A 13938-nucleotide genomic window follows, 5' to 3' on the forward strand; every position below is an offset into this window, starting at 1 on the left:
GGCGGGTGGCATGAGATTGGAATCAGTGAGGGTGCATGGAGGATCTCCAGAGGACATGAAGTTGGCGATGGTAAGGGAAATAATGGCTTGATGATTGATAAGAGGATTGATGGCTCATGGGGAGGTAGGCAGTGTCAGACCCATCAATGATGAGACTTTTAACAAGATTCGTTTTGACCTAATTCACTGACTTTATTCAGCCATCTTTTCCCCCTCGATGCAACCTGTGTGACCGTGTATGAAATGCAGAATGTACAATGTAGCACCTGATGTCCAAGTTGACAAAACCAATCAGTAATCATGACATGTAGACACATTGGAGGTTTTGGCCTTCCCAACATGCAGGTCAGTTCGCCAAACAACAACTCTGTCCTTTATAATACCAACTGATGGTGCAGCAGGATGGCCTAGTGGTTAGCCCTGCTGTCTACGAGGATGCAGGTTCAATCCCAACCCATGGAGTTTGAGCATTCTCCCTGTGTTTGCATGGGTTTTCACAGCCCAGGGATGTGTGGGTTAGGTGGATTGGCCATGCTGAATTGCCCCTTAATTGGAAAAAAAAAACTGGGCACTCTAAATTTTAGAAAAAAATAAATAATAATGCCGGATGATAAGTTTCTACAGATCCTGTTTATTTATCTCTAAAATAGGGAGTGCCCTGGTGACACACATTTCGGATCTTCCCAGTTTCTATTTACAGATCACTGAGGCATTACACAACAGTCTCTGTCTCGGGTTATGGAAATACCTCCCCAATACCCGGCGAGGAGCTATTCTGGAGAAACATGAAACTTTTGAAATAAATGTGATTAAAGGGATAAAATACGAGCAAAAAAAAAGGGCAAGGAGACATCAGTAAACACAAGCGAGCAGGAGTGGATGTTTTCTTCGCATGGTCTGTTGAAGGCCCCATATAAACACAAGAGGACCAACATTATAAACAACATGAGTGCGGTTTTTAAGATTATTTTGTAATTAATTAACTCGTTTTTTTGATACCTCGGTCACTGAAAGCTGCTAGTTTTTGAGCTGGTGAGGAGCTCGCTCAGGTTGCATTAAGGGTGGGGTCTGTCTGCCTGTGACTGACGTGCCTCCTTGGTATGTGCTCGTTGTTTTGCAGCTTGTCGTCAGGAGGAGGGCGGGCTCGGCCTCGGCCTCTTACTCGCAGGTCAGGCTCAACTGCAGCAGGTGTAGTTGGAGCAGCACCAGCGGTAAGTGCGGAGACGGTGCAACTTCCAGAGAATTGTAGATGTTGCAAAAAGGCTTTAATTGATTTGTTAACGCGCGAAATTAATATTTTTATTGCACATGCCGCATTTAGACGGTTTTATATCGCACTTTCTAAAAAAAGTAATTACTTGTTATCACGATGCGTTGACCGGAGTTGAAGATAGGTATTCTTTTGTGTGCCAGTGTGTGTGTGTGTGTGTGAATGGGGGGTGGGGGAGGAATTTCGATGCTTTGATTCCGATGTTGTTTGTTTGGTGTTTGTTAAGGTTTGAGCGGAAATTGAGGTTGGAGAGAAAAGAAATCCCCACACGATCACCGAGGGTTTAAATTCAGAAAGGTTAAGATGTCGGGGCGAGCGTTCGACAGCCCACCTCCTTACCACTCGGGCAGCGAGTACAAGTGAGTATTCCTCTCCCACAACTTTGGCTTCTCTTTGTTTTCTCTTCTGCTTTTAACTTCTCAATTTAATATCCGAATCGGTACACTTTTTGAGCTGGCATAATTCAGACTTTTAAATAAATGTTTCCAATTGACTACCATTTCCCTGAAGGTGTTGGGTTACTTTGATTCCACCGCACTTAACTCGATGAAATTGAACTGAATAGTGATACACGGCATGCTCAGATAGCCCCAATAACCAACAGTAATACAATAAGCTCACTAAGAGTTGTGTAGCTTGCAGTAATAACTATATGTTGGTATCCCACCTCCAAATCCGATAAACTGCTGATATTCAATTTAGAACTAAAGTTAGAATCTTGGTGCACTGGGCCATGTCTGGTCTAGTGCTCCAGTTGATAAAGATTTTAACAGACTCTATTCCTGATTGAGCTAAATGCATAGACCAGTGATAGAAACTGGAACCATACTGGTCTGAATGTTTCAGTGCTACACAATGCAGCATATGTATGTATCTACTTGGTTACCACAGGAATGGGAAGAGCCTACAAGTTTGAGTAGGCTATGTATTTTTTTTTGTCATGGATTGTCTGTGAAAGATTTTTTTAATGTGACTTTGATGTGCGCAGCAAAGTGGAAAACTTTAAATGACTCTCCCTTGCATTATTTATTTCTTTGTTAAGGAAATGTAGACTACCCAATTCTTTTTTTCCAATTAAGGGCAATGTAGCATGGCCAATTGACCACATCTTTTTTGGGTTGTGGGGGTAAGACCCACGCAGACATGGGGAGAATGTGCAAACTGCACACTGACAAAGACCTGGGGCAGGGATTGAAGCCAGGTTCTTAGGGCTGTCAGGCAGCAGTGCTGACCACTGTGCTACCCTGCTCCCATACATTTTTGTTGCATGATATTTATCACATGCTGCATTGTTAAATTTAATGGTCATCAGATGTAATCAAAACATGCTAATTGCTACTCTAGTTGTTCTGCATCAGAATAGCAGTTGTTAGGGAACATGAGTGGATTTGTACCCAGTAAATGAGGTCATATTAGGCCACATTTATTTTAAAATACACTGGCCAGTTCTGTTTTAAGTTGGTTAAAGTTTATGTTTTTCTGTTTTCAAATGTCTGAATGGTAAATTGCAGTGCAACAGTCTTGAATGTTCCACTTTGAAGTGATGAATCTGCTGATCCATTGATCTTCATTGCTGGTCCTTGGGACACTAAATTTTGTATTTTGGAAACATTTTTGGATAGAATAATACCCATTTTGTTGTGGACGTGCATAGGCTGTATTGTATTAATTCTTTTACCTCCAATATTACAGCCACGGTTCAGTCTATGCACCAAGCAAAGATATATATGATGGAGAGATGCGATCCCAACCTGCTGGTTCCTATTATCCAGATGAAACACAGTACTTCTACAAATGGTCTTCCCCTCCAGGAATTATCAAAATTTTAGCTATCCTTATCATTGTGATGAGCATCGGAATCTTTGCATGTGTGGCATCAACATTACCTTGGGACATGGACTATTATGGAGGAGGAATGGGGGTAGGGAATGGCATGGGATATGGTGGATATGGTGGATACGGGGGTGCTGGTGCAGGCTATGGTTCTGGTACAGGCTATGGATATGGTGCTGGAGTTGGAGCGTATGGATATGGAGGTGGCTACACTGATCCAAGGGCTGCCAAAGGCTTCATGATCGCACTAGCTGCTGTCAGCTTTATCGGACTTCTGATCGTCTTTATCGTACTTGTTTCTAAGGCCAGGCTTTCCAGAACAAGGAAATTTTATTTAATTCTGATGATTGTGTCTGCAGTCATTGGTTTTATAATGTTCGTGGCTACAATGGTCTATATCATGGGAGTGAATCCAACAGCACAGGCTGCAGGATCAGTGTTCTACAATCAGTTACTTACTCTCTGCAACCAGTTCTACATCCCATCGACCAGTGGCGTCTACACAAATCAATATCTCTATCACTACTGCGTCGTAGAGCCACAAGAGGCAAGTATTTTCATGTATTTCATATGCAACTAGTCAATATGCTCAATTAAACTTGTTTTATGTATTTCAACTTTGTTTCTCACTAGATATTGTCTGTGCACTCTGGTACCTTAGGGTCTAAACATATAGAAAATTCTGAGCTCAGTGAAGTAACATAGTAAGTAGGGATAGAATGCGAACATTGTGCTGTGGCGTATCTTCATTTTGAGTCGTTGAGGTAACTGGATTTTGCACTTAAACCTATTTACGTGACCTGCAGTGCCCTAAACAAGTAACAAATCTCAGCAGCAATTAGTTGTGTTGTTCCAGTAGTGTATCATTGGACTTTTGTCTGATATATAATTTCATAATTAAATGTTTTATTCACTCGACAAAAGTGCAAACATCAGATGTGGTTAACATGTGGAATAAGATAACACAAATCTTATTTTCAGATAGTTAAAACTGAGTTAGGCTGAAGACATATGAAAATTGTTGTGCATTCCTGCATTTTAGACGTACATGAATGGAAAGGATGCTGTTAGATGTATTAAGTAGTAACGGTCTTTTGAAAACAATTCAATAAGCTCTGCCTGATGTCTGAGGTGCTTTGGGCGCTCAAGCTCCTCCACATGTCAGGTGACTAACAAAATAAATGGTCTGTGGGCAATGTATGTTTTGTTAAAGGTAATCATAGCCAGGATTTCCTACATAAAATCTCCATCTCCAGACAATTATTCCCAGTCGAGTTCTTGCCAATCATTTGATAAGAATGTGAAGGCATTGGAGAGAGTGCAGAAAAGATGGATGAGAATGAATTTGAATTATTGTCACATGTACCAAGGTACTGTGAAAAGTATTGATCTACGTAATGTCTAGACAGATCGTTCCATCACATGGAAAATACATAGGAAATGCATAAATATACAATGTAAATACATAGGCACAGGCATTGGGTGAGCATACCAAGTGTAGTACTACTCGGTAGAGAAGATGATTGCAGGGATGAGGAACTTCAGTCATGAAGAAGTTGGGACTGTTTCCTTAGAGAAAAGAAGAATGAGAAGAGACTTGTTGGAGGTACATATTCAGAATCATGGCACTGGACGGAGGAGAGACCATAAGATCATAAAACATAGGAGCAGAATTAGGCCACTTGGCCCATCGAGTCTGCACCGCCATTCAATCATGGCTGATATTTTTCTCATCCCCATTCTCCTGCCTTCTCCCCATAACCGCTGATCCCCTTATTGATCAAAAACCTATCTATCTCTGTCTTAACGACAGTGATTTTGGCCTCCACAACCTTCTGCAGCAAAGAGTTCCATAGATTCGCCACTCTCTGGCTGAAGAAAGTCCTCCCTATCCCTGTCTTAAAGGATCATCCCTTTCATCTGAGATTGTGTCCCCAGGTTCTAGTTTTTCCTACAAGTGGAAACATCCTCTCCACGTCCACTCTATCCAGGCCACACAGTATCCTGTAAGTTTCAGTAAGATTCCCCCTCGTCTTTCTAAACTACAATGAGTACAGACCCAGAGTCCTCAACCGTTCCTTGTACGACGAGCTCTTCATTCCAGGTATCATTCTTGTGAACCTGCTCTGGACCCATTCCTAAGCCAGCCCCTCCTTCCTTGGATACGGGGCCCAAAACTGCTCACAATACTCCAAATGGAGTCTGGCCAGAGCCTTGTATAGCCTCAGAAGTATATCCTTGGTCTTGTATTCTAGCCCGCTTGAGGGAGAGGGAGAAACTGTTCTCGCTCGTGAAAAGATTGAGAACAAGAGAAAATGGATTCAACATAATTGGCAGACGAAGCAAAAACTAAGTGAGATAACTTTTTCATACAGCGAATGGTTAAGGTCTAGAATTCACTGGCTGAGAGTGTGGTGGAGGCAGATTCAATCAAAGCCTTCCAAAGGGAATTAGACAGTTATCTGAAAAGGAAGAATATGCAGGGTTATGAGGAGAAGTGAATTGCTCATTTGGAGAGCTAGTGGAGTCACGATCGGCCAAATGGTCTCCTTCCGCACTGTAACAATTCAGTGAACGCTGCTATATGTACAACGGATCATACAAGTGTTTTCTTATGTGTCTGCTTAGTTTATTTGGCAGTTCTGATGAGAATTCTTTCAAAATGAGTTGGTGACGTCTCAAACAATACTTGCATGCAAAATTATAAAGAATTGTTTACACTGGTAGTTAAACCATATGTCTGCAGAAACAAATTAAAATGTTAAAAGGTGAACTACTTTCTATAATATTTTCCTAAAATAACTAGGCAATTAATAGTTTTCAATTTCTCTTTATAATATTATGTTGCCAGATCAATAATATTGTCTTGATGCAGGCCTTTAACCTTTTTTTTCTGGTCTCTCTTGCTAGGCCCTTGCTATTGTGATGGGATTCCTGATTGTAATAGCTCTCGGTCTAATCATCTTCTTTGCCTTTAAAACACGAAGCAAGATCACGAGATATGGTAAAGAAAACATCCTGTGGGATAAGAGCTACATGCAGGATGAGGTGCCTCCGAATGTGGAAGACTGGGTAGGACGTTTTCTGTATTTGGCCAAACATATTCCAGATGTGAAATACTAGGAATGCGCAGCAGGCTAGCCAGCTTCTCAGGAGAGAGAAACTATGTTCATCAGAACTGATCTTGCAGTTGCCTCTGTTTCTCTGGCTCCAGAGATGCTGCCTGACCGACTATGTCCAGCGTTTCCTGTTTTTATTTTAATTTTATATGTTACAAATGAAGGTTGATGGTGGGAAGCTGTATCCTCTATTGCAGAATTCCATGTTATTTCTCTGGTGGTTCTCTAGGGGCTGGTTTAGCACAGTGGGCTAAACAGCTGCCTTGTAATGTAGAACAATGCCAGCAGCGCGGGTTCAATTCCCGTACCGGCCTTTCCGAACAGGCCCCGGAATGTGGCGGCTAGGGACTTTTCACAATAACTTAATTGAAGCTTACTTGTGACAATAAGCGATTATCATTGTTATTATTAGTGTCAATAAAAACCTTGCAAATATTTGAAGTATCAAAAGAAATAACTGGGTTTCCTGTAAAAGCTTTTGTTTTAAAGAAATTTGATTTACTATCTTATAGTGGTCATTAATCTATCCACTCCAGTCACTCATGATATAAACAGGTTAGAAAGGAATGATCTGTACAACATGGTTACAGAATTTCACAAATCCTGTATAGAGAAAACTGCATTACAATAGAAGGAAAAATGATGCCTGATTGGATTAAACTGTTCCCTTGAATAATTATATTCCACTATTCTGTTTTGGGGGACATACATACCATAATACTATGCCTACCAAATTCATGGAGAGCAAGTAATTGTCTGTTTTCTTTTCTTTAGTGCCCTAATAGCATTTTGGCCTCTTGTCATAGTTGACTGCACCACTTTTTGGAAATGCAAATGCACATAGTAGGACTTCCCAATTTGTAAGTGGTTTGCAAAAGGCCAGTGTGAACAGCAGAAGATCTCGTCCATAATCACAGCTCTGACACTCTAGTGCCTTCCCCAGAGTTTGACAGGGATACAGTGGTTGGGAGAAAAAGACCTTGTATGGGCTACAACCCATAGCATTGCTGGTCTGTTTGGACAGGCTGAGAAATTAGCCTGGTAGTAGTCCGAGCAGAAGAAAAGATCCAATCAACAGCTGCCAGTATTTATCTCGAGGATTTTCTCCCAGTGGGAGTCTTGATTCCCCCAGTGACATTGAAAACATTGCCATGTTTTTTTTTTAACCAAGATGTGCAGTGAAATTTCAGCAACAACCAAAACTGACATATCAACATGCAGTGTTTATGTATGGTACATTTCTGTAACCATAATTTAGATTTATTGTCACATGTACCAAGATACAGTGAAAAGTATTGTTCTACGAACAGTCCAGGCCGATTGCTCCATACATGAAAACATAGAACATACAATAAATACATGAGGATACATAAACATAAGAAATGGGCGATGTATACAATATTCAATCTTTGAAATATACAGACCCATGTTTTTGTAGATAAAAGGGATGATTAACAAAAAGAATGATGAAGTAAGGTATCATCAATAAGGTATTGATATCAGACATGGTGAATGATGACTAATTGTTTACAAAGAGATATTTGCAAGCTCTGTATTTTCTGTGATTGTGTCAAAAGTTTCTATGGTGGGCAGCACTGTGGCGCAGTGGTCAGCATTGCTGCCTCACGGCGCTGAGGTCCCAGGTTCGATCCTGGCTCTGGATCACTGTCCGTATGGAGTTTGCACATTCTCCCTGTGTTTGTGTGCGTTTCACCCCCACAACCCAAAGATGTGCAGGCTCGGTGGATTGGCCATGCTAAATTGCCCCTTAATTGGAAAAAATGATTTGGGTACTCTAAATTTTAAAACAAAAAGTTTCTACGGTGACCATATTGGTTCCTTAGTGGGACAGAGGATAGGCAGCCACAGCAACAAGCAAGTGCCAAGGCTTGCTTTGGTTCCGTGGCTTTGTAATAGTTGTTTCAGAAGTGGTTAGGCTTTCTAGCCCTCACTCAGGCCACCCCCTGCCATGTCCCTTCCATGCCAGCACATGCGCCTGTCACTTATCCCCTCCCTCATTTTTGCCTCGTACCAATTGGATATCTCCCATGGGAAGACCTGGACTGCGATACAGAAATGAAGAAAAATAAACTCAGGCAATCTAATACAGCTCGTACACATTTGGTCGCAGGGATTGAAAGCGCCCATTCATAAAACCCATCAAAGCTTCTCCTCAGGTGGTCATTTATAAAAACAAATAACCTCTATTGCAACTCCATAAAAGACAGCTAGAACTTTAATAGCCTCCTTAAACTGTCGATAAAACTGTGAGCTCACAAACTCCTGTCGAGATAATTATAGCTTTTGAAACTCAAGCAAGTGTTCATTTTTTTGAATTTAAAAAAAATTTAAAGTGCCCAATTCTTTTTTTTTTCCAATTAAGGGGCAATTTAGCGTAGCCAATCCACATCACCTGGTGCGGAGAGGGGCGGGGAAGGTGAAGGTACTCCTTGTGAACCTGCTCCTGGGCCAGCGAAGCACGCCATTTATAGGTCCAGGCAGCAGATACATTGTCCGGCCAGACTGTCTGTCCGGTATCCCTGGAAAGGGAGCATGTGGTGTCCACGGGCACCATTGAGGCCTTACTTGCCTCACCACAGGGGTTGAGTTGCTTTATTGACCCCTTTAACTGCACTCTATTTATGTTTTATGTTTTTAAGTTTCCATTGATCTTTATGTTCGGGCAGTGCCCGTAACAGGAGCGGCCCTTTTTTGCTTTGTCCGTCATTTTGTTTCCTGCTGTTTTGTTGGTGGACCTCAAAGAGTGACCAATCCGCTTACCCTGTACATCTTGAGGTTGTGGGGGTGAGACCACGCAGACATGAGAATGTGCAAACTCCACACGGACAGTGACCTGGAGCCAGGATCAAACCTGGCTAAGCACTGCGCCACCGTGCTGCCATTCAAACAAGTATTCATAATGACACAACAGCCCTTGGGGAAATGTCAGCAACTAACTCTACTAAAACTGCTTGATCAGATGATACCTTTTAAAAAAGAAACTCTGACAAGCTGCCCTTTTGTTTTAAAGTTTAAGAAGTAGAGAGGGGCAGCACGGTAGCTCAGTAGATAGCACTGCTACCTCGCACGCCGAGGTCCCAGGTTCGATCCTGGCTCTGGGTCACTGTCCGTGTGGAGTTTGCACATTCTCCCCATGTCCACATGGGTCTCGCCCCCCCCCCCAACAACACAAAGGTGTGCAAGGTAGGTGGCGTGGCCACGCTAAATTGCCCCTTGGAAAAAAAATAATTGGGTACTCTTAAATGTTTTTTTTTTAAAAAGGAGTAGAGGATTTTTAAAGAAAACTTCAAATCACCACAGTTGTACAGACCACATCTGCCTTCAAAAATGTTCATGTCTACTCCATCGATTTGTGATTCCCACAATTTGGATTAAGGCCCTTGCAGCAGCCAAAATGGGATTGGTTTGAAGTTGGCACCAAGTTCAAATGGGCTTCTGACTTTGGGTTTCCTGCTTTTGTAAATCATGCCCGGCTTCCTTCCCCCTGATGGCAAAAAATTATCTTCCTGCCTCTGCAATAATCTGGCCTTTAATCTCAATTGGGGAAATGACAGGAATGGAACGGTTGACCTGTATTCTCAGTTAGGGAGAAGAAAATTCAGCTGTTCTGTAAAATTATCCTTGATATCTGATGATGCCTGCTGGAAGTGTGTGAATATCCTACAAGGAAAGGCATGAGCATCTGTTAAGCCATATGTATGAAACTCCTGGGGCAGCACGGTGGCGCAGTGAGTAGCACTGCAGTCTCACGGTGCCGAGGTCCCAGGTTCGATCCTGGCCCTGGGTCACTGTCCGTGTGGAGTTTGCACATTCTTCCTGTGTTTGTGTGGGTTTTGCCCCCACAACTCAAAAAGATGTGCAAGGTAGGTGGATTGGACATGCTAAATTGCCTTAATTGGAAAATATGAATTGGGTACTAAATATTTTTTAAAAAATGTATGAAACTCCTTCATTCGATGATGGGATGTGGAAGTCACTGGCAATGCCAATATTTGTTGTCCATCTTGAATGCCCTTGAGATGGTAATGAGCCATTGCCTCAAACCACTGGAGTCCATAAGATGTAGGTCCTCAAATATGGGTGTTTTCAGAGGGAGTTCTAGAATTTTGACCCAACAGCAATGTGGAAACTGATACGGGTGATGTGTGGCTCGGAGGGGAAGTTTCAGGTGGTCCCAGGGGCCTGTGGAACAGAAAATCTTGAAAATACTTCGCAGGTCAGCCAGATGTTGTGGAAAAAGAAACCAATTTAATGTTTCCAATACGATGCGCAAGAAACAACAATTATTTGGGTGGGGAAAATGTTGAACTGCGCCCCAGTCTGGATTGTAACCAAAAGAAAAGTGTAAATAGTAGTGTATGACCAGTGGCTGCTGAACTACTTCAACTTCACACTTTGAAACCCTTCATGTTTATAAAATAAAGCGTAAAACACTCATTGTATGCATTTTTGCCAAATCTTTGGAGCTCTCGCTCAACTACGATGGGTTTAATCAAACCACGCCTATTGGAAGAAATGCAGAGAAAAGCCCCGAGAATGATCAGCGGACTGAAGCAGCTTGGCTTTGTCGTCTCTGAAAAATAACCTTTCAGATATTGTAAATGGTACAGAGAAAACACCACTTTCCTATTGAATCATGACAAGTAGGGCAAAATGAATGGAGAATGAAACTATTTAAAAGGCAACAAACTATATGGAAATTAATAACCTGGCGCATTCTGGCTAAAGTCATGGGGACAAAGCCTTGGAATCTGGAATGGTGCTCTGTAAGAGGAAAATATGCAATCTTTCTGGATAAATGAGGAAGGGACAGCAAACCTTGCAACATACGGGAAAACATTGTGAAGATGAAGACCCAATGGGAGACCAGGATTTTAGGCTGCTTTGGGTTGTCATAGACCTTTTAAATATTCCCTTTTCTGTGCAGTACGTTAGATGTGCATATATACTTGTGAAATGTGATTGTTCAGAAATTAGGGTGATGCTCTAAAACTAGGGTGATGCTCCACAGGTTAAGTCTGAGAGGGCTATAAAACTTGCTGTTCCTGGTAAAATATAAAGGCTCTTGATTTTGATTGCTGACCAGAATAGATCGGGGCTTGGCCGAGGTGGGAAGCAAATCATTTCTGCCAAAGGATCACACACATTGAGCAATATCATGCAAAAATCCTGGATTTGTTTCATGTGAATAATTAGCGTGTACGATGATGGTGTTAATTTGTATGTGTTTAGCTGATCTTGAAATGCAGACAGCTCCTGGGTGAAATTAACTTTGTGCAATGCTGTCTGAAATGGTTTCAGGTTGTTAGTTTCTGGGCGTGTCTGTGAGCTAGTTTCAGAGGATGAATTTGTAATATGATGCCAGTGCTTATTTGCATAGTTAAACCTTTATACTGAAAGGAATGAGGCTATCCAATGACTAGGAATTAAAGTTCTATAATGTAATTTCTTTAAGCAGTATATTTAAGATTTTGTAATCTTTAAAGACGTATTTCCATTTAACAGCCATTTCAAGTATTAGATGAAAGCTGCATTCCATTTGAAGAGGTTGAAGTAAACAACAATTTCTGATTTAACACCCGTCTCTACTCTGGCTTGTTCAATTAACTAGATGGTATTAAATTACATGCAGAACTGGTTCTTTTGACTATTTTACAGTCCAGAAGGGAGAGTAGTTCTTCCTTTAAAATTTACATCTAGTTTAACTAGGATTGCAAAGTTAATTTTAATAATGATTCTCTCTAACATTGTAAATACCATTGAATTTGAGTATAAGAAAGACAAGTTAGTTTAATTGACTGGAAGTTCAATGTTGAAAGCTGCTATGCTTTGAGTATAAAGTTATATCTTGAAAATCCCCAGTTGAGTTTCATCCTCCATGTCGTCTGCCACAAAAAATTCTTTTTCGTAATATTGCTTTCCCAGCTCCTGCCTCAGTCTATCTATTGTAGTAACCCCAAATCGTGCTTCTGTTAACTATAGTCTCAATTACTCGAGTGCTCTCTTAGCCAGCACCCCATTTTGCATTCTCCCCAAACCTCAGTTCAGCCAAAGCGCTACTCCACGTGGCCAAATCCCACTCACCTGCCACCATGGTGCTCACTGACCCACATTCCATTCATGCTTCAAATTTAAAATTCTCATTATTTTTATGACAATCCTTCCAAGACTTCATGTCTCCTTTTTTATAATAATCTTTATTGTCACAAGTGTTTTACATTAGCACTGCAATGATGTTACTGTGAAAATCCCCAAGTCGCCACATTCTGGCGCCTGTTCGGGTACAAAAATATCCAAATTACGTAACAAGCACGTCTTTCAGGACTTGTGGGAGGAAACCGGAGGAAACCCATGCAGACACTGGGAGACTGCGGACTCTACTCAGACAGTGACCCAAGCCGGGAATCGAACCTGTGACATGAAGCAACAGTGCTGACCACTGTGCTACCGTGCTTCAAGCTCTATGGCCATCTGACTCTGTTCCTCCAACTCTGGCTTCAGAGGCATCCTCCAGCTCTTTTGCATTCTGATATCATCTAGGTCTCAACACCTGAAATTCTTTCGTAAATCTTACCATATCTTGCACCTGTGACACCCTCCCTGAAAATTACCCCTCAACTAAACTTTTAATCATCCCTCCTCCAGATAGTCTCCTCTTTGGTTCGCTGTCAATTTTTGTTCCCACATATGCTTTTGGGTTTTTTTTGTTCTGTTTTGTGTGGCTTGCTGGTGGCATTAAATGAGTGATTTGAATTGTAAAATGAATGAGCTTTATAATTGTCATTTCCTATTTTGATCTCGATTTGACAGCAAAATGTGGTTCAGTTTTTGTGGTGGAATACAGCATTTATAATTTTTAAAATTGATTTACTTTAATATCATTATATCTTGAATAATGCCACTATTGGAACAGAATATTTTCCACTGCATGTCAGGAACTCTTGTGCCATCTATAGTTTAAGTTAAATACAGAATTACCTGCAGATGTTCCAACTCTTTGGAACATCTGTTCCTGTTCCTATCACCTCCCATGTCTGATTTTTATTTTAGCTTTTGAATGGTACTTGCAATTTAATTGCAGCTTGTGAATGCAAAGATATTAGATTGAACATGAATATAGAAACAAAAAAAGGTCACTCAACTCGAAGGCCAGGTTTCAAACAAACTGGTTGTTCATCGAACCCACGTTTCTGTTTGACAAAAAATTCATATCAGTTCCTGTTATGAGTATTGTCACAATCTAACTCCGATCATCTCTCCCAACATAGCAGGGCGTGTCCAGGGCAGCACGGTAGCATTGTGGATAGCACAATCGCTTCACAGCTCCAGGGTCCCAGGTTCGATTCCGGCTTGGGTCACTGTCTGTGCAGAGTCTGCACATTCTCCCCGTGTGTGTGGGTTTCCTCCGGGTGCTCTGGTTTCCTCCCACAGTCCAAAGATGTCCGGGTTAGGTGGATTGGCCATGATAAATTGCCCTTAGTGTCCAAAGTTGCCCTTGGTGTTGGGTGGGGTTACTGGGTTATGGGGATAGGGTGGAGATGTTGACCTTGGGTAGGATGCTCTTTCCGGGAGCCGGTGCAGACTCGATGGGCCAAATGGCCTCCTTCTGCACTGTAAATTCTATGATCTATGAACATGCCCAGTTTGAATGTTATTGTTGACCTCCTGATTCCTCAAAGCCTATTCACCATCTAT

General features: G+C 41.6%; 1 protein-coding gene across 2 annotated transcripts in view; it reads left to right on the plus strand.

The window, feature by feature from the left end:
* Positions 1–1115: 1115 nt before the first annotated feature.
* Positions 1116–13938, plus strand: part of oclnb (occludin b) — a 50427-nt gene continuing 37604 nt past the window's right edge. Inside the window, exons 1-4 of one of the 2 annotated variants that reach the window (XM_038805409.1) lie at positions 1116–1211; positions 1497–1629; positions 2963–3650; positions 6014–6175. In XM_038805409.1, the coding sequence (XP_038661337.1) occupies positions 1574–1629; positions 2963–3650; positions 6014–6175 (906 nt within the window). In that variant the 5' untranslated portion in view covers positions 1116–1211; positions 1497–1573. Of the gene's footprint in view, positions 1212–1374; positions 1395–1496; positions 1630–2962; positions 3651–6013; positions 6176–13938 lie in introns of those variants that run through there. The other variant, XM_038805410.1, reaches the window with a different exon arrangement.

The sequence above is a fragment of the Scyliorhinus canicula genome, chromosome 8, assembly GCF_902713615.1.
Source record: "Scyliorhinus canicula chromosome 8, sScyCan1.1, whole genome shotgun sequence".
Classification (NCBI taxonomy): domain Eukaryota; kingdom Metazoa; phylum Chordata; class Chondrichthyes; order Carcharhiniformes; family Scyliorhinidae; genus Scyliorhinus; species Scyliorhinus canicula.